Source organism: Gossypium raimondii, chromosome 10 (assembly GCF_025698545.1).
Source record: "Gossypium raimondii isolate GPD5lz chromosome 10, ASM2569854v1, whole genome shotgun sequence".
Taxonomy (NCBI): Eukaryota; Viridiplantae; Streptophyta; class Magnoliopsida; order Malvales; family Malvaceae; genus Gossypium; species Gossypium raimondii.
This window is the reverse complement of record NC_068574.1, coordinates 26,878,356-26,898,636: the sequence shown is the minus strand read 5'-3', so window position 1 is coordinate 26,898,636 and position 20,281 is coordinate 26,878,356. Positions and strand designations below refer to the sequence as shown.

Genomic DNA, 20,281 nt, shown 5'->3' with positions numbered 1-20,281 from the left:
TTATTTTAAAATTCATTTAGATATTATTATTCATTTTAATTCTATTTTAAATTATTTCAAGTCTTCATATTAATTACTTCTTTTAAATCTTTATATACGTGTATTTTGTGTATATATGTTGATAATTTCAAATTTCTTTTCTCTCATGCTCTTTTTAGTTATTTTAAATTTGTTATATTTGCGACAGGCTTTTAGGTCATTAGCTTTCAAATGTTGATGTTAATATTTACATGTGATTATTGCTCTTTATGTATGGTATTGTTTATTTGTTTTTATTGATTATTTGCCATTCGTTAGAGTATATTTTGTTTACAAATCGTCATTCCGCGTTATACATTATCGTTCTGTCGCATTTTATTCGTTTGAAAGGTTATGTTTAATATCATTCAAGTATCGAGAGCATTTTTATTCAAAAAGTTTTTTTCAAAAATAACGCGACACTCGAAATTTGGGATCCTCGAAAAGATTGTGTTCTAACTTACTGGATTCCAATCGTCCTTGTTGAATCTAAGAAACCGGGTATCCTTTTTTAATTAAAACATAAATAAAAAGCTCATTCTCAGGAATTCGATACGTTGTGTCCTAACGCATTGGATATGACATGTTTTTTTTCTCGAGATGAGATTTTTCCTAAAAAATAATAGAGGCAATATTCGACGTTTAGGAATTTCGAGAAATAGAACCCTAACTTACTGGGTTCTGATTTTTCATTCGACCTAAATAACCGAATATTCTTCTCAAAATGCATGGGTTTTTAAAAAGATAAATTTAATTTTGAAGATTAATAATGTTGTGCCCTAACTCACTGGGTGTGACATTTCATTTCTTTGAAATAAGAGTGTTTTATTATTTTAATTCATTCAAGATAAAAAGATCGTATTTTAAAATCTTTTCGATTTTACGACACTAAGACATTAAACAATCGATTCGGTACCAATTTTGGGTGTTACGAGGGTGTTAACCCTTCCTTGTGTGTAATCGATCCCCGAACCTATTTTCTCAAAATTCATAGACCTAAAATTGTTTTCAAGGTGATCCGGTCACACCTCAATAAAAGATCGGTGGTGACTCCAATTTTCATTTTTAAGTCGACAACTAAACTTTTCTTTTATTAAAAAAATGGTTTCGACACTCATGGTCTATGTCGATGATATTGTGCTCACTGGCAGTTCTGATCAAGATATAGGAGATGTGGTACGCCAGCTTCACAATAAATTTGCACTTAAAGACATGGGAGACCTCAACTTCTTCTTAGGAATTGATTGCAACGTACGTCACAGGGAATGATGCTCAGTCAGAAAAAATATATTACTGAGCTACTCCCCAAAACTGGTATGATCGGGGCAGTAGCTACACCCACGCCCATGGTGAGCACTCCGAAGTTAGTTGTTTCAGATGGCAGTCCTCCGTTTCCTAATGTTCACTTGTATCGAAGTGTAGTGGGTACGCTTCAATATGTATGCATTACACGTCCTAATCTTTTGTTTTGCGTTAATAAACTCAGCTAGTATATGAATTCTCCAAGTGACACTCATTGGAAAGCTGTTAAAAGAGTGTTGAGATATTTGGTTGGCACAATGGATCATGGACTGTATTTTTCAAAAGGTAAGCCAGAGCTGGTGTGTTACTCTGATGCTGACTGGGCTTCATCTATTGAAGATCGCCGCTCTACTTCTGGATATGTTGTGTACATAGTGTAACAACCCGACTCGTGTCCATCACCGGATTAGAGTTACAAGGCATTACCGATCAAAACCCAACTCGAATTTTTTTTATATACTAACTCAACCACAAAATTTCCTCCCATAAATATATATTTATATATTTAAGCACATAATTAATTAAAATCAAACATGCATCATTAATCAAATTACATATACCAACTATGTTTCAAAATTCAAGCATATCATTATCATTTACCCAATCAAAATTTAATATAATTCAAATTCTTAAAACATTTCCAAACCTATATTATTTATATCATAATTCAGGCATATATCCACACATTTATTTGTACACATTTATTTCATTTCATTTTACTAACTATAGTACATATTATAATTTAGATAATCTACCTTGTTTGGACAGCTCATATACATCAATTTGAACAGCAATTATATACCAAATTAAACAGCATTTATACACCAAAATTTGGACAGCTTATATACAACAAATGGGCAGCATATACATACCAAATTTAACAGCACTTTTACACAAAACTTAACAGCATATATATACAGCAAATAGGCAGCATATATATACCAAATTTAACAGCACTTTTACACCAAAATTTAACAACATATATATAGCAAATAGGCAGCATATATATACCAAATTTAACAGCACTTTACACCAAAATTTAACAGCATAGATATACAACAACTAGGCAGCATATACATACCAAATTGAGCAGTATTTTACACCAAAATTGAACAGTATATATATAACAAATGGGCAGCATATACACAATACATCATATACATATAATACACATATTATTTTCAAATAGGCTTAAATATAACTAATTTATACAACTATTAACAAATATGCTAAACACATCACACTTCCATATATATAACCGAAATTTGCATAAGCTTAAACATCATCTATTTATACCAAATAGATCAAAAAGATAAAACCAAGCTTAACCAAAATGAGTAAGCCATTTTCGCAAGGCTCATATTCACATATCCCAAAATTAAACATATTAACTAGACTATACATGCCATAGGTTCGAATTCAGAATTTATAAAATACCAAAGACGGTCGATAGTGTGATAGACTATGCTGACGATCCCCGAGCTCGTAACGCGACTCCAAAATCTATAAAATAGAGGTAAACAAATACAAACACACATTAAGCTATTAAAGCTTAATAAGTCATAAGCAAAAATTCATATATATATATATTAATACTTATTCCATCATTAAATTAAATAAAACAAATATCCTAATATTTTGTACCATATAACACTTGAATAAAGATCACATTGTATTTCCATATAAACAAACCATATGGCCAAATACACATAAATATTTAGTAAAGCCGAATATTCAATAAATCATTATGCCAAAACATGCTTATACTCAAATGGTTAACTCATACTCTATATTTCATTTGAAACTATTATCAACTTAAAATAATCAACTTACCTTGTCACCAATTAAGCAAATGGCTATCACATACCTGAATAATTTAGCTTTCTTAACACATTTATTTGCTTTTACTATTGCTCTCATAAGATTTATAGAACATAGAGCCTTGTATAAAACATCGGCATCACTACACCAAAATAGGTTTTTAGCGGCGTTTAGCGCCGTTAAAAGTATTTGCGGCGCTTTTAAAAGCGCCGCAAAAAATGCCGCTGTTGTCAACGCCACAAATGTTTGCGGCGTTTTTAAAAATAAACGCCGCTATAGATCATGACCTTTAGCGGTGCTTTCCCCACAAACGCCGCTATAGGTCAGGACCTTTAGCGGTGCTTTTCCACAAACGCCGCTATAGGCTAGGACTATAAATCAGGACCTTTAGCGGCGTTTTCGAAAAAAGCGCCGCTAAAGATCAAGACCTTTAGCGGCGCTTTTCCCACAAACGCCGCTAAAGATCAGGACCTTTAGCGACGCTTCTCCCAAAAACGACACTAAAAACATAACATTTAAAAAAATTATTTTAATCAAATAATATTTATTTTTATGATAAATATTATATTATGTTTTATTTTTAAATTTGAACTTTAAATATACTTTTAAGGATAAATAAAAATATTATTTAAATTAAATTTTCAATGAAAATTTTAACTTTAAAACTAAATATAAAAATTAATGAATTTAGTTTTAAAATTTAAAATAATAAATTAATAACACAATTAAAATCCAAAAGTTAAAACTCAAGTTGTCATAAATATTAAAGTAAAAAATTTAGAATCAAAATTAAAATAAATAATACATATGAGAAACAGACTGACTAGTTGAACCTGCCTATGACTATACACATTGCAAGGTAATAAAAAATACAATGCTTTTTCTTAATCAAGTAAATCTTGGTAATAAAAGATATAATACATCTAATTAATCAAGGAAATCTTGTAATGAACTCAAAGCAATAAGACTTAGAGAAAAACTTTTGAGCATGGCTTCGAATTTGAACTGCAGATTTAGTGCCTACATGCTCATTATTATTGGCAGGCCCCATTCTCTTTACATAACTACAGCAACTGTAATGGCAAAAACAAAACAAAACAAAACATGCTGACTTCAACAATAATGCAATGTGTCAGGAAAATGTTTAAATTTAAGTCAGCCTTATGATGCAGCATTTCATTTGCCTGAGAATCATGTTTAATATTCATACAGAGGGTAAGGAAGGAAGTACAAATTTTAAACACAAGGCTGGTTGAGAAAAAAAGCATAATACTTGAACATCAATATCAGTTTGACCTCCTTCAGCTCCACCAAGATGCTGATGTATCATTACCCGTGAATTAGGTAAACTATATCGTTTTCCTAAAGTTTTGAAGAGAACAAAGGAATATGCAAGTTTAGCAGATAGAACGAGAAACTACACCAATCAACGGAGCTATGAACGGCAGAAATCTATTTATATACCTTTAGTTCCCACACTAAGAAGAAAAGCTCCCATGCTGTTCACGGAAAAACAAGACATATCCGTTAACAATAATAAACAATTGCATTCGGATTTAAACTGAAATCTTATTGTATGAATGCACTTCACACCAAAGTGCTTGAGATACAAAATATGCACCAGAAACATTATTTTGTCATATAATTTATAAAAATCAAGCTATAATCCAATACTCGGCTTCCAAACATTGGAACACGAAAAACAATATTGATGGCATATTAGAGTTGGGCATATTGATGGCAGTCCACGTAACTACTCAACTTATTCCAGTTCATATGATATTTATACTCATTAGAACCAAAAATGTCAATATCCAAAAACAATGAAATTAAAATTAAGAAACCATGTCTTGTACCATAAATCAAGAGATCATATTTTCTTAATTAAAAAATAGTAAATTCCTAGAGTGGTAGTGCCCAATTCGATAAACCTTCTACCATGGCTGAAATTTAAATCATAAAAAAGGGGGTGGGGAAGAAATGTTGTGCGACTTACTTCTCAAAAGCTAAAAGCCTCTTCCATGCAACCCATTGCATCTGATCCTGTAATAGATAACAATGAAATATTAGAAAAAGAAAACAGAAATCAAGATACTAACATCTTCGATGAAAAAGGAGTATTCAAATATTAAACATATGCAACTGTCTTCAACTTCCTATCATATAATCCACCACAGAACAATCAGCAGAGACATTGCAACCTTTGTTAAGACTTTTGATATTTGTTCTTCTGAAGCCTATTTGAATGCTATTTATATGCATATAAACCTAATCATATTTGTATCATAGTTTAAAACTTTTCAAAGCCTATTTTTGCACTTGTCTTTCTAACCCATGAACAATGACAATTACTAATGCAACATTTCATGCCGTTAAGTGCAACAAAGAATCTTAAAACAAGGTAGAAAAGGAAGATAAAATGCTGAAGCCTTTAATTTAGCATATGTCCATAGACGACGAATTTTCTGAAACTTGCATACTTCTACTAATTGAACAATAGTAATTTTATGTTTGTAGGTAGAAGGTAGATCCCATTTTTACCGAACTTTAGTTCAATTTTAGAAGTCTGCTGAATATTTAAGCTGACATTACATAAATTTTGATGTTAATCTGGTCTTAATTTGTTCTACAATAAATCATATACTATTTAAACAGAGTCCACCATCATACCAGGAGTTTAAAATTTAGAAACTATACAGCAAGTAAAGATATAGATTACGTGAAGCAATCAACTCCGGATATTCAAGGACCTTTAGCTCTTAAACCTAGAATTTATATTTTCTTCTATTTCTTCATCCATTTTAGTAGTTCGGAAACATAAATTCAGATCATTAACCACCTTTTTTTGCTAATCAAGAACAATAGAAATAATTGTTGTTACTCGAGAACAACAGCAATAATTAAGAGTTTCTTTTCTTTTCTTTTCTCATCTTTTAAGTTTCATGTAAGACAGACTCAGAGAGTACTATGTTGGATTAATATTTCCACACGACACTAAACCAAAATTCTAGCAAACTCTAACCAAAATCACAAGATGCAATCAAGATGCCACTTAACTAGAAAATTTCCAAGAAATCCCATTTTTTAACTAATACAACATCACATCACAGTCATAATTTTCTCATCTTTCTCTGCCTTTCATAATTCATGCGTTGCAACAGAAAACCTTATTATTACAACAGCACAGTCATCAACTTTTGAAGTCGGATATTTGTATCTCCATGCTCGAACTGCTGTTTGAACCAAGGTTCGAGCAGCAGACGAACAAGCTGGGGCAGATTCTATAATATCTATCACTTCTTTGATTGAAAGAACATCCCAAATCTGCAAGATATTGAAGCAAACATGAAATTCATCCCCGATCCCGATCCAAACATCACAACGAATTGCAGATTTACACTACTAAAAGAAACTTTAAAAATCGAAAATACAGTATTCAAACTCAAATTTCCACCCAAAAAAAACCGCCATCTCACCCTAAATAAGAAGAAGAAGAAGAAGAAAAATACTTAAGTAAATTGTATATGCAAATCCTCATAGATACTGGAAAATAACATTCTATCTTTACCCTTTGTTTTGTCAGTAGGAAAATGTGAAACAAAAAGAAAATCAACCAAGCAAAACCCAGAACTTTCAGCTACCTTTTTCCTACACTTCCTATTTAACCAAAATCGAAATGAGGAAAAAGAAAGATCAAATGTATAAGAACTTACCGCCTTAGCTAAGATGGAAAATAGGTGCATGATGATAGACAAATGGATACGATGCAAATGAAAAGGGTAAAAAAAAAAAAAGAGAAGATGAACAATTTTTAACGGAGAAACCAAAGAAAGTTCTCGACAAATAAAAACCCAAATAAAAAATCGTGAAATCGTGAAATCGTGGAATCGTTCAAAAATAAAACCACCGCCACAACCGAGAAAATAAAAAATTAGGAAGAAGAAAGAACAAAATTAGAGAGTATGGGCTGCAGAGGGCTGCCGATTTGGGGAAATTGGGGGGATCGATTTTGGGAAAAAGAAGGGGAAAAAAAAGAAAGATTTTCATTTAAAAAATATAATTACAAAACGGCGCCGTTTTGCAAATAAATATTTGTGGCGTTTGAAACAAAAATGCCACTATTGCTCGACTTTTAGCGGCGCTTGGAACAAAAACGCCACTATTGCTCAACTTTTTTTGCGGCGTTTTCAACAAAAACGCCGCTATTGCTTACCTTTTACGGTGTTTTTTCATAAACGCCGCTAAAGTTCAGCATTTTTACAATTTTTTATATTAAATTATTTTATCTTTCATATAAATTTTAAATAAATATTTTTTTAAAATTTTAAGTAATATTTAAAAGAATTAGATAAAATTATAATTTTTAGTTTTTGTATTTCATTTTTATTTGTTATAATTTGGTCCTATCCAAAATAGATAGTTACCTATCCATATGAATCATTACTTTTATTTATTTATTTATCAATGTTTTTTTAAATCTAATATTTAAATATATCAAATGGTTTAGATTAAATATTTTTAAATATAAAAGCATTAATTGATTGTATAAAATTTCATCATTTAACAAATCTCAAGTAAACCTTAAATCCTAAACCATTTAATATATATAAAGTTTATCGATTATCCCTTAAATAATTTAAACTATAATCATAATTTTAATATATTAAAATTAATATTATCTCTTTACAATTATATAAGAAATTATTTAATATATAAATTAAAAACACTAATTAATCTAAACCCTAAACCCTTATCCCTAAACCATAAATCATAAAACATAACCCTAAATCCTTAACCCTTAACCCTTAAATCCCAACTCTTAAACAATAAACCATAAACCATAATCCCTAAACCCATAATCCATAAACCTTAAAATAGTAACTCTTAAACATTAAACCCTACACCATATACCATAAACTATAAACCCTAAACTATAATCATAATTAATTCAATATTTTAAAATTAATACTATCTCTTTTACAATTATATAAGAACATATTTAAAATATAAATTAAAAAGCTAATTTAAAAACTAATTAGTACTATCTCTTTTACAATTATAGTAAGCTTTTAGGTGTCTCTTCATATTATTTAAAAAAATAATTACCTATATATCCATATCAAATATATCAAATGGTTTAGATTAAATATTTTTAAATATAAAGGCAATAATTAATTATATAAAATTGCATCATTTAACAAATCTCAAATAAACCTTAAACCCTAAATTAGTCATTCAATACACATAAAGTCTATCTATTATATATCTCTTAAATAATATAAACTATACTCATAATTTTAATATATTAAATTTATTATTATCTCTTTTACAATTATATAAGAACATATTTAATATATAAATTAAAAAACTAATTAATCTAAACCCTAACCCAACCCTTGAATCCCTAAATCTTAAACCCTAAATCATTAACTCTTAACCCCTAACCCTAACTCCTAACCCCTAAACCTTAAATCCCAACCCTTAAACCATAATCCCTAATCCATAATCCCTAAATCCATATATAATTATTTGATCACAGCGGAGGCAAGGCAAAACACGCAAAAAACTGAACTGGATAAAAAAACTGAACCGAGCACTAAAAATACTGAACCGGGATGGGATAAGATAGGGATATCCTTGGATATAGCTTATATCGATTTTGAAGAACCAAATCTTCACACAATTTTGAAGAACCAAATTAATATTATCTCTTTTACAATTATATAAGAAATTAATTAATATATAAATTAGAAAACACTAGTTAATCTAAACCCTAAACCATAAACCCTTAACACATAACTAAACCTTAAACCCCAGCCTTTAAACCATAAACCATAAACCATAACCCCTAAACCCATAATTCATAAACCTTAAAATGGTAACACCTAAACCTTAAACTCTAATCCATATACCCTAAACCAAAAACCCTAAACTATAGTGATAATTAATTCAATATTTTAAAATTAATACTATCTCTTTTACGATTATATAAGAAATTATTTAATATATAAATTTAAAAAATCAGTAATGTATCCAAGAAACTTTAAAATTATTTTAAATAATTGTATTTTAATTTTTCCATTTTTAAAAATTATTTTAAATTATTTTAAATCCCTGAGCATTAGCAACGCTTTTTAGAAAACACCGCTAAAAATAGAGAATTCGCGACGCTTTCTCAAAAACGCCGCTAAAGCCTTGAGCATTAGCGGCGCTCCCTCAAAAACACCGCTAAAGCCCTGAGCATTAGATGCGCTTCCTCAAAAACTCCGCTAAAGCCCTGAGCATTAGCGGCGCTTCCTCAAAATCGCCGCTAAAGCCATTAGCATTAGCGACGCTTTATAAAAAATACCGCTAAAGCCATGAGCATTACCGGTGCTTTCTCAAAAACGCCACTAAACCCTTTAGCATTAGCGGCGTTTTCTCAAAAACGCCGCTAAAGCCCTGAGCATTAGCGACGCTTTCTCAAAAACGCCGCTAAAGCCCTGAGCATTAGCGGCGCTTCCTCAAAAACGCGCTAAAGCCCGGAGCATTAGCGGCGCTTTATAAAAAATGCCGCTAAAGCCATGAGCATTAGCGATGCTTTCTCAAAAATGCCGCTAAAGCCTTGAGCATTAACGGCGCTTTCTCAAAAAAAACCGTTAAAGCCCTGAGCATTAGCAGCGCTTTCTCAAAAACGCCGCTAAAGGCCTGATCATTAGCAGCGCTTTCTCAAAAACGCCGCTAAAGCCTTGAGCATTATCGACGCTTTCTCAAAAACGCCGCTAAAGCCCCCGAAAGTACACCGTTGGGCTTTAGTTTTTTTGCGGCGCTTTTTGGAAAACGCCGTTAATGCTTATTTTTAGCGACGTTTTTCATAAAGCACCGCTAATGCTCGATCTTTAGCGGCGTTTTTTATCCAAACGTCGCTAAAAATGTCGTTAAAAGCCTGTTTTGGTGTAGTGCATAAAGCCTGCTAGGGACAAAGCCCGATACATTTCAAAGCACAAAACACGCTGAACATAAGGTCGATATAATTCACCAAGATGAGCACGCTAGCATAAAGCTCGATATAATTCATAAAGATAAAGCACCGCTAAGCATAAAGCTTGAACTTACAAAATCAGTCTTTCACATAATTCACATCTAAATTAAATCATTCTCGGAATATAATCAATTCACAATATTACATTCGGCCATAGCTTATAAGACTTCAAATAATTCATTTCAATGGATAACAAATATATATATATATATCATAGTTAGTTCAACATTTAAATGCTTATTGACTTACCGCGAATATCGTCGACTGTTAAATCGGCTACTCAACTACTTTTGTCTTTCCCCGATCCAAATCCGATTTCTTTAATTCTTGATCTAAGCATATTCAAATTAAGCTTATTTAAACACCATTCTATTCAATTTAGCCTAAAAACACATGAATGGGAAAATTACAGTTTTTCCCCTAACATTTCACACTTTTTACAATTTAATCCTTTTTGCTCAAAACACAAAATACACAAAATTTGACTACACTCCTTAAGGGCCGAATATTCCTAGTGTCCATACAACTCCATATTTTTCATTTATTTATCATTTTAGTCCCTTAAAAATTTATTTTCACAATTTAACCCTAATTACTCAATTTCACCAAAAATTCAAAAACAAAACATGTTAATCTAACAACTATATTTCATATTTCACCTACTAACATCATAAAACTCAAACATTCATCAATGGCACATTCCAAAATCATCCACAATTCACAAAATTAAGACATGGGTTTTGAAGTATTCAAAGCAACGATCTCAAAAACATAAAAATTATCAAAAACCGAAACAATTTCATACCTTAATCAAGCTAGAAAAGTGCTGAATCCCTAATAAGCTTTAATGGTTTTCTTCTTTGTTCATTTCGGCTATGAAATATGATGAAATGGGCATTTTTTTATGTTTTAACATAGCATATATTGTTTATTTGTTATTTTACTTATTTAACCTTTATTAATTAATTTAATAAACATATAATATAAGGGTAATGTTGACTATTGCCACCCACTATCTTATTTTTGGTCTTATTGCACCTTTAAACCTCTCATTTAAAAAGACAGCAACAATTAGGCACTTTCATATTTAACCACTAAATTTTCATTTTACGCGATTAAGCCCTTTTCTCAAATTAAGCACTCAAACAATAAAATTAATTCACGAAACTTTCACACATGTAAATTCACACATAATAAACACAGAATAAAAATATTAAAATATTTTTCAGACTCGGATGTGTGGTCCCGAAACCACTGTTCCGATTTGGTCCAAAATCAGACTGTTACACATAGGGTCGAATCCTATTGCTTGGTGCTCGAAGAAGCAGGCAGTGGTGTCCAGATCCTCCACTGAAGCAGAATATCACAGCCTAGCCAACTGTGTGTCTGAACTGTTGTGGATCAAACAGTTGCTGGATGAAGTGGGTATATTAGTGTCCCAAATGCCAATCATTTGGTGTAATAATACCTCTACAGTTTCAGTGGTTGAAAACCCCACACATCATGCCAGGATGAAGCACGTTGAGATAGATCATCATTTTGTTTGTGAAAAAATTCTTGCTGGAATGCTTCAAGTCAATTTTGTTTCATCTGCTCAGCAGGTTGCTGATGTGCTCACAAAGCCCATTACACCTAAGCAGTTTGCATTTTTTCGGCATGCTCTTCGAGTTTTTTTCTTTCAGTGAACTTAGTGTTCAAAAGTCAAACAAACCAGGGGAATGTTAGAGTAATTATAAAGTTGTTAGGAGTTGTTAAAATTGTTACTCATTAGTTAACAGTTAGGTAGTTGTTTAGCATACGTTGTTGTATAAAGGTATGAGGAGTCAGTATGTAAAAGATCATCAGAAGAAAATATATTCTTCTTGAACAATTCATTTTTGGTTGTTAGATTCTTCATATAGTTTAACATTGAGGCCACAAAGTTCCAATCCAGCATAAAACTTCTATTATTCATTGAGTCTGTCATAACTTCCTATCCCAATGAATCAAATATATTACAACATTTATCTTTAAAAACAACAGTGTATTTCTTCTCAAGCAATTGACCAATGTTATGGAGATTATGGTCTAACTCAGGGATTAAAAACATTTGAGATTATTTTAGTACCTGTTGGAGTGTTGATTAGCACATCACCTTTTCTCTTAGCCTCAATAATTTGGCCATTTGCAACTCTAACTTTTGAAATGCAATTTTTGTCAATCCACTTGAAAATCCTTTCATCTAAAGTCATGTGGTTTGTGCAGCCACTATCAATCAACCAACTCTAGTTGACTTTGCTGCTTGAAGCAAAACAAGAGGCAGTGAATAGATGCTCCTCCTGAGCTTGGTTTTCATTAGCAACCTGAGCTTGAATATGTTTTGTTGCTGCTGCTATTGTTTCTTCTGCCTTTGATTTTTGCACACTTTCTCCATAAGACCAAATTGTTTATAGTTTTTACACTGAATATCTGGCCTGAACCAGTAATACTTCTCCGGGTGATTAATTTTTTTGCAATGAGAGCATGGTGGATTGAAAAAATAAAAACAAAATATCTGGTTGCTCAAGAATGAATGCATTTTTAATGGGAAGCAAGCTGATTTTCTTAATCTCTTCAACATTGTGAAGTTGAGACTTGCTTGGTGGGTACAAGCGAGATGACCTGATGTTCAACTTAAGTTGGATAAAATTAAAAGTATTCAATTTTTTTTAATTAAAATAAAATGTTAATTATTTTTAAAGTCTTTATTAATGTACGATTCGTAATTGATTGTTTTCCTTCAATTAAAAATTGGTTAATATTGAATGTAATTTTTTATATTCAAATTGAATTGAAGGTATTTTAAAAAAAAGTAATAAATAGTGATCATATTTGTCATTTAAGATGTGTAAAAGAAATGATTCAATCATTGTTTTTTATTTAAATGGAAATTTAATTATTTATATTACCATTGAAATTAAAATCCTTATAAAATAAAATTTTCTTAATTGATTTTTTATTAAATTAAATATTGACGAATTTTTTGTATAATTTTTTTATATTCACATTGATAAAATAAATTAATCTTAAAAATTTGAAATTATTAATTCTTTATTTTTATCTATGACATATATCTTTTAAAATATAATTGAAAATTAATAAATCAATTATTTTAGGGTTAATACCATTTTGGCCCTTGTACTATAGAAAAATACTCTTTTAGCCATTTTAGGTTTAGCAGAGTCTAGAGAAGTTCATGCTGAATTTCAAACTTGAGGCTTGCAATTCAATTTAGTTATCCAATTTCACTTTTAATGCTTAAGCTAGATTCAAGATAAATATAAAAAATTTTCAATTTCACTTAATTAAGCTCCTTTATCATGTAAAAAAAAAAGAAGAAGCTTGATTCATATGATTTATTTCATGCATGAATTTGTGCTCGAGTTTAAGTTTAAATTTAAAATAAAAATCAGTAATAATTGGAAATAGAAAATTTGATTAGGTTAGACAACTATTTAAGTAAAGCATTAGGAATTTGACTCAATTGCTTGAACTCGTCCACTAATGATGATAGACTTGAACTCAATCAAACTCAAATACTCAGTAAAATGATCTATTTTCCATTTAAAATCTCGGTATATTTATCATATAAATCTTTTAAATCTTTGTTGAATTAAAATTTATAAAAATTAAATTTTCTTTACTAATAGTTCAATTTGATCCATAAAGACTTAATTGATTTTTTTATTTTCTAGTAAGAGCTTCTTCTTTTTTTTGGGGGAGGGCTCATTAACCTTTAATATAAGAAATACAATAATTGTAATTAAAAATATTAGGTATTGTTATACATTATATTAGGATAAACCATTCTACTCGGTTGTTTTTAATTTTAAGAACCTGTTGTAGATGTTCTTATAGGGTTGCTTTTTTACAAGTAGTGAAAACAGACGAATGAATAGAATTTAAATAATGTGTAGATGCAAAATTTTAAACAGCAAAGTTGTTGAATAGTGGATTTGATTCTTTGGTAGTATTTAAGAATATTGTCATGGTCATGGCGTTCCTAAGATGTCTTTTTAATCATAGAATTTCTCCAAGAATTCATGACACCTACTTCACAGTGTTTAAGGTTGTAGAATGAATGATCCTATCTAGTTTCTATTGGTGCTATCCCAGGTCCCATTGCACAGAATGCATTCCCTGAAAAGAGCTAACTACAGTTTTTCAATCTTTAAATGATTAAAAAAAAATGAAAAATCAGCTGCTAAACCTAAACTTAAAACTCAAAAAATGGATTCATTTCATCAAGTCCTTTTAGAAAGAACAAAAGATTAGGCCGAGCAAAAGAAAGAAACTGGAATGAAAACTAAAGATGCTCATTTTATCCACAATTGCAGTCTTAATCTATAAGGCTTCAGGAAGTTCACTGGAACAGAGTATGAACATACAAACAATATCATTCTTATGTTTGGACTCATATCTTCATCACTCCTCTATTTCTGCTTCTCTTCACCTTCCACAGCTTGAGTTCGACCATCACCTGGTTCCTGAACCACCACGACATAACAAAGCTAGGAAAGTTCATCAGATGTCCCTCTGCCAACTCAGTTATGCCGATGTTTGTTTCAGGGAAGATCCACCTACGAGTTTGAGGCTTGACAGTAATACGCTTGACATCAGGATAGTTCTCGAGACCGTGCATAACCATTTCCTTATCAAAGTGATCGCCATTGTTATCCATCTTCCTTATGTGATTAAACATGATGGTGTTTTTGTTACCTGTTGTTGCGACAAAGATATCAGCCCCAAGCCAAACATCTTCAAGAGTCCATCCATCGGAGCCTGAAGGGATCAGATAGAACTGATCTCATTCACGATAATGCGACCACTGGCTTGCTTCAACGCATCAGCGCAGCCCTTGCCAACATCACCATAACCATAGAAGAAGAACATCCTTTCCAGTAATCGTGACATTGGTAGCTCTCATCGAACCATCAGGAAGAGAGTGATGGCATCCATACAAGTTATTAACCTGTTCAAAAAGATCAAATCATTGCAGCACTTAGAACAGAATACAGAAATTACAATAAAGACCTACAAATACACGAAAAAACTTGTCAAAATATTGAAGGTGACAGTTGCACACATACACAACACTCGGATATGCCAGTCACATCTATGATAAGCGAATACTAATGGAAGTTTTTGATAAAAAATCATTTCATAATTCAGTCTTCATAACCAAAGTTGCAACACGATGACAGTGAAACAGAGAAAACAAACACCAAATCTGCAGTAAATTACCCAAAAAAATTGTCATTTCTAAATCAATTTCATTATATCTATAAGAAAAAAACACCAGATCCATCAAGTAAAAGGTTGAAAAGTAAAGCAGCAATAAAATTGGGAAAAAGAAGTACCTAGCTCTTGGTGACAGAGTCATAGACTATCGCTTCCTTTATGAACAAGTACTTCCATTGTCTTCAACTACACCATACTGTCCTGATGTGTTGGTGTTTTTACAGAAAACCAAGGAGAAATGAAACTAAGAACGAATGCTAAGGAAGATTGAACAAGGAGAAAACTGAAAAATTTATCTCTCTTCATTTCATTGAGTTGAGAAAAATATATGATACAAGATAATTACCTAATATGTAACTATTCCCACTAATATTTGACTAAAACTTAGCTTAAATTACACACAAAAGAAGCTCACATATCAGCCATTACCTCAAATTTAAATCAACAACAAATCTTACTAACTTGAAGTCAAATTACAAAGCAACTAAGGCAAGATACAAATGAACAAAATGAACAAAATGCTGCTGCTCCACTGGTTCAGCTTCAATGCAGGTCTGCTGTTGCATTGCAAGCCAAAGCTTAACACTCCTCCTTGGACTGTATGCAACAAACACCAATCATTCTTCTTAAGGAATCAAACTTGGTAGCACCAAGAGACTTAGTTAGAATATCAGCTAGCTGGTTTTCTAAGTTGCAATGAATCAGATTCACTTCCCTTGATTGTTCAGCCTCTCAAACAAAATGAAATTTAATCTTGAAATGCTTGGTCTTGCCATGAAATACTGGATTTTTTGCTATGGCAACTGCTGACTGATTATCAACTTTGATCTCAATATCTTCAACTTGGTTTTCATTTAGATCACATAAAAGCTTCCTAAGCCAAATGGCTTGATTAGCAGCTATAGCAACTGCAATGTACTCTGCTTCTGCTATTAATTGAGCAACAGTTTGTTGCTTCTTTGAACTCCAACAAAAGAGCCCTAAGCCAAAAGTGAAGAGGTAGCTAGAAGTGCTTTTCATGTCATCAATTGATCTAGCCCACTCACTATTAGAATACCCTATCAACTTAAACTCTTTTGTCTTCTCAAACTTCACTCCATAATTCCAAGTGATGCATGAATCTGGACAGGAGGCTAACAACAAACATGATATCAGGTCTTGTAGCTGTTAAGTAGAGCAAACAACCTACCAGGCTTCGATACTCCTTCTCATCAACTCTTTCATGATTGCCACTACTGTTAAGTAGGCCTTGAGCCACTGGTGTGCTAACAATTTTGCAGTTGGACATGCAAAATTTGTTTAATAACTTCAAGGCAAAAGCCTGCTGACTTATAAAGATGGCATGGTCAGATTGATTTACTTCTATGCCAAGGAAGTAAGTCATTTCCCCCAAATCAGTCATCTCAAAAACATCTTGCATCTGCATCTTAAATTCTCAATCAACTCTCCCTTGCTTCCCGCTACCAACAAATCATCACATAAAGTAACATAATCAGCAGGGTCTCACTTTCAGATTTCTCCACATAAAGAGTAGGCTCACTGATACTCTTCTCAAACCCGAGCCTAGACAGATATTAAAACAAACATCCCCTTCTAATTTTGATTCTTGAATAAAGCAAACGTCCCCTCGAACTTTACAAATTACTTTTTTGAGAACTTTTTTCAAATCCGAAGACATACCCCTAATGTTCCATGACAAAATCCTCATTCTTCCACCCAAAAAGACTCTCATTCACAGTAAAGAATCACGATTATAATTTGTACTAACCTGACCTGTGGCCTACAGACTACTGCACTTCTCTTTATTACTCAATTCTGCCTTTCTTACAATCTCATAATCTCTTCAATAACATCTCATTTGTCACCCAAACACTGAACCCAAGCTTTTTCCCCACTTCCCACATGTTCCTTGCCTCCATAAGAATCACTTTCTTTCTATTACTGATGTCTGAGTCCGATAGAGAAGCATTAACCACTACCTCATCTCTGCCCGCGATTCCTTTTCCTTTCTGTTTTCTCAATGCCCAATCTCTTTTCTTTTTCTCTGTTACTGTGAGAAGTCTATTCTGAATTTCATACATCGATCTAATCTTTCTACCATTATTATTTTTATTTCTGTTTAAGGAAATTTGGGGATTCTTCAAACGATCCCCTTTTTTCTCTGTCTCCTCCACCCCCTCCCACCTCTCTCGATTTTTCCTTTTGTTTGTTGCAATCTGTTTCCCCTAACACATTTGGATTGACAATCTATAAGCCCATATACTTTGCCAAACCCATACCCTCTTCACTGATTTGTTGCTCTTCTTGGGCTCCCTCCTCATTTTTCAGACCTAATTCATCTATTGTAAATCCCATATTACTCACTTCTTTCCTAGCCCGATTGTTGTATCCATTTTTAGCTCTTTCCCCCACCCTAGTCTCGATCCTAATTCCACTGATCATTTCCTCGTCCAACCTATAAATGTTTTGAGAACTGTTCTGACATTCGCCGTTAACGCTTGATTTTTTGAGAAAACTCTCATGAATTGCTTCGTCTTCCCAGTCTTATCTCTCTACCGGATTCAGTTCCAACCCGGGACTCATCGGTGATTTCGATTCTGAAACAACAGTGTCGTCCCAATCCCGTACTGAATCCTGCTATTCTCCTCCCTTCACGCCATGATTCTTCCTGTTATCACCTTCAGAATATGATAATCCCATCTCAATGACTCTTATTGGAAATTTAGTCTTCCCCACCTCTAAATAAGTAAATATATTATCTTGTCTATTCTATCCGGCTTATTGATAGACACCAACATTGACATTTTATCAAAGCCATTAACCATTGTCGAATTCTCTCCAAGGGATATTAGCTGCCCCCATATACCCGCTATTCTTTTAAAGGAAGTATAGTTCCAACAGTGTGGAGGGATACCATACGCTTCAATCTACGACACTCTTTCCTCCACCATTGTTGTTTCCGACCAAAGTTCTATCTTGATAAAGAACTCTCTCAAATACACCCAGTCATTCTGCTTCAATACTTCAAATAGTTCTTCATCTGGAATTTCAATAAAAAAAAGTACCTTCCTTGCATTCTTCTGATTTTGATTTCCCATAACCCACTCTTAACTATTCTTTCAAATAAACTCTTCGAATCACAACATGTTGCTGTTGTACCCACCAAACATCTTTGAAGATTCCATAGTTGCTCCTCTTCAACATGTCCTTGCACCACAATGTTGGTATTTTTCTCCTTGACGACCTCCTCATCTTTCTTATTCGGATCATAATTACTCCTCAATGAACTTTCTCCTACTTCTATTCTGCCAAATTCCTGCGACTAAACATTCACCTCCCTTTTGTTATTTTCATTCCGTCTCTGTTCTGCATTTCCTGCCGTTTAAGTTCTTTTCCAAATTTGTCTCCTCCCCTTAAATTTGGCTAAATCTACTGATAGTTTATTCCCTAAAATCACATAGTTGTTTAACCGACTAATAGCCCTTCTCGCATCCATCATACTGATATATCTCACAAAACCAAATCGTTTCCCACTCTTGCTTTTCTTTACCGGAATGAACGCGTCGATAACTTCTCCATGATACCTAAACAATGCCCAAAGACCCTTCCAGTGCATGGTCATCGGAATATTATGAACAAAAGCTATTATCGGGCCCTTCCGGTGCATGGTCGACAACTTATTAAGCAGGTTCAAATAAATAATAATTTTATTAATTAAAGATGTGGAAAATTTCGTCAAATTCATTAGGTTTTTTAAACACAAATAGAAATAAAAAAATATATTATCTCAATTTGAATTCTTTGCTGTTTCAAAATTTTTTATATTAAGTTTATTTTTTGGAGTACACAAACCTACCAACTTTTAACCCAACCACATAAATTTTGATTGAAACCGTGTTTAAATCAACTTGTGTGTATTTGATGTTAAGCATTTTATGGGTAATTAGAACTAATTTATTAAAAATATCAAAATTTTATCTGATTAAAATCATGAATCAAGAATAAGCTACAATAGGAAAGTAGAAAATTCCTCAATCAAAGTTTAATAAATCATTTAAAGGAAATTATATAATCTATTTTTTAACAAAATTTGATGGAGAAGAAGAATAATGTGAAACCTAAACAAACTTTTGAATTTCACATCATGCAAATATTTTATTCACAAATGTCATCATCAAACCGCATTTATATTACTAAGACTGGCGTCACTACCAGTTCCACACCATCTTGCTGATATATACTAGAGATAAAAGATAAGGGCCAATTCACTAAAAGTCCTCAAACTGTATATTTTAGATCGGTATATGATGTTCTAATTGAGTTATCTAAGTATTAAATTACTATAAATCTAGTTTCTTTTTGTTAATCTAGCCATCAATTTTAGTTTTAAATGTTAGTTTAGATCTAACATGTTTAAAACATGTAGATTAATTATAGATACATATATACTTACCACATGGAAAGTTTGTATATAATGTGTTAACAAACATTGTCAATAAAATTGAGGGAGACTTTTAAAGATCAAATACGCTAGGCTAACAATGACTTGATTTGATTCATATATTATTATTTATTTGTTTAAACAATTTATTAAAATTTTATTTTAAAAATGAGTCCCACTTTCTAACATAATAAAAATGTTGAGCTGGCATGTAGTCAACACTAACACTTGTTAGAATTTGAATCATCATTAAATAATGTTTCCTATAAAGGTTTTTGCTATTAGTCCCTATACTTAGCAAAAGTTATACATTTAATTTCTATACTTTATTTGGTTATTTTTATTCCATGTATCTTTCAAAATTTAAAATTTTCATCCTCACCAAATAATATTAAATTCATTCAAGAAAGTTCTATTAT

At 31.9% G+C, this 20,281-nt stretch overlaps 1 protein-coding gene and 1 pseudogene across 8 annotated transcripts; both read right to left on the bottom strand.

Moving 5' to 3' along the window:
• Window positions 1-2,545: 2,545 nt before the first annotated feature.
• On the bottom strand, window positions 2,546-7,171 carry LOC105776815 (ATP-dependent Clp protease proteolytic subunit 5, chloroplastic-like). 8 transcript variants are annotated; one of them, XM_052622732.1, is made up of 6 exons: window positions 6,855-7,170; window positions 6,199-6,465; window positions 5,138-5,184; window positions 4,606-4,640; window positions 4,415-4,503; window positions 2,546-2,823 (listed from the first exon to the last, which is right to left on the bottom strand). In XM_052622732.1, the coding sequence occupies exons 2-6, from the start codon at window positions 6,220-6,222 to the stop codon at window positions 2,740-2,742; spliced, it is 279 nt and encodes a 92-aa protein (XP_052478692.1). In that variant the 5' UTR covers window positions 6,223-6,465; window positions 6,855-7,170; the 3' UTR covers window positions 2,546-2,739. The 8 variants fall into 8 exon arrangements, 3 of the variants coding, with proteins under 3 accessions (XP_052478692.1, XP_052478693.1, XP_052478691.1); XM_052622733.1 differs by having other exon boundaries at window positions 6,308-6,465; window positions 6,855-7,169; XR_008190128.1 differs by lacking the exon at window positions 4,415-4,503 and having other exon boundaries at window positions 6,855-7,169.
• A 7,315-nt stretch (window positions 7,172-14,486) lies between these two features.
• LOC128033924 (adenosylhomocysteinase-like) lies at window positions 14,487-16,847 on the bottom strand (annotated as a pseudogene).
• Between the last annotated feature and the right edge of the window lie 3,434 nt (window positions 16,848-20,281).

Bases quoted from the DNA above. Each gene is read 5' to 3' on its own strand.
- LOC105776815 (XM_052622731.1), bottom strand. From the start codon at position 6,884: ATGCACCTATTTTCCATCTTAGCTAAGGCG. The intron at 4,641-5,137 runs GTAAGTCGCACA...TTCCGTGAACAG, and splicing joins AGGCTTTTAGCTTTTGAGAA to CATGGGAGCTTTTCTTCTTA. The intron at 2,824-4,414 runs GTATTATGCTTT...TCTATTTTATAG, and splicing joins AAACTGATATTGATGTTCAA to ATTTTGGAGTCGCGTTACGA.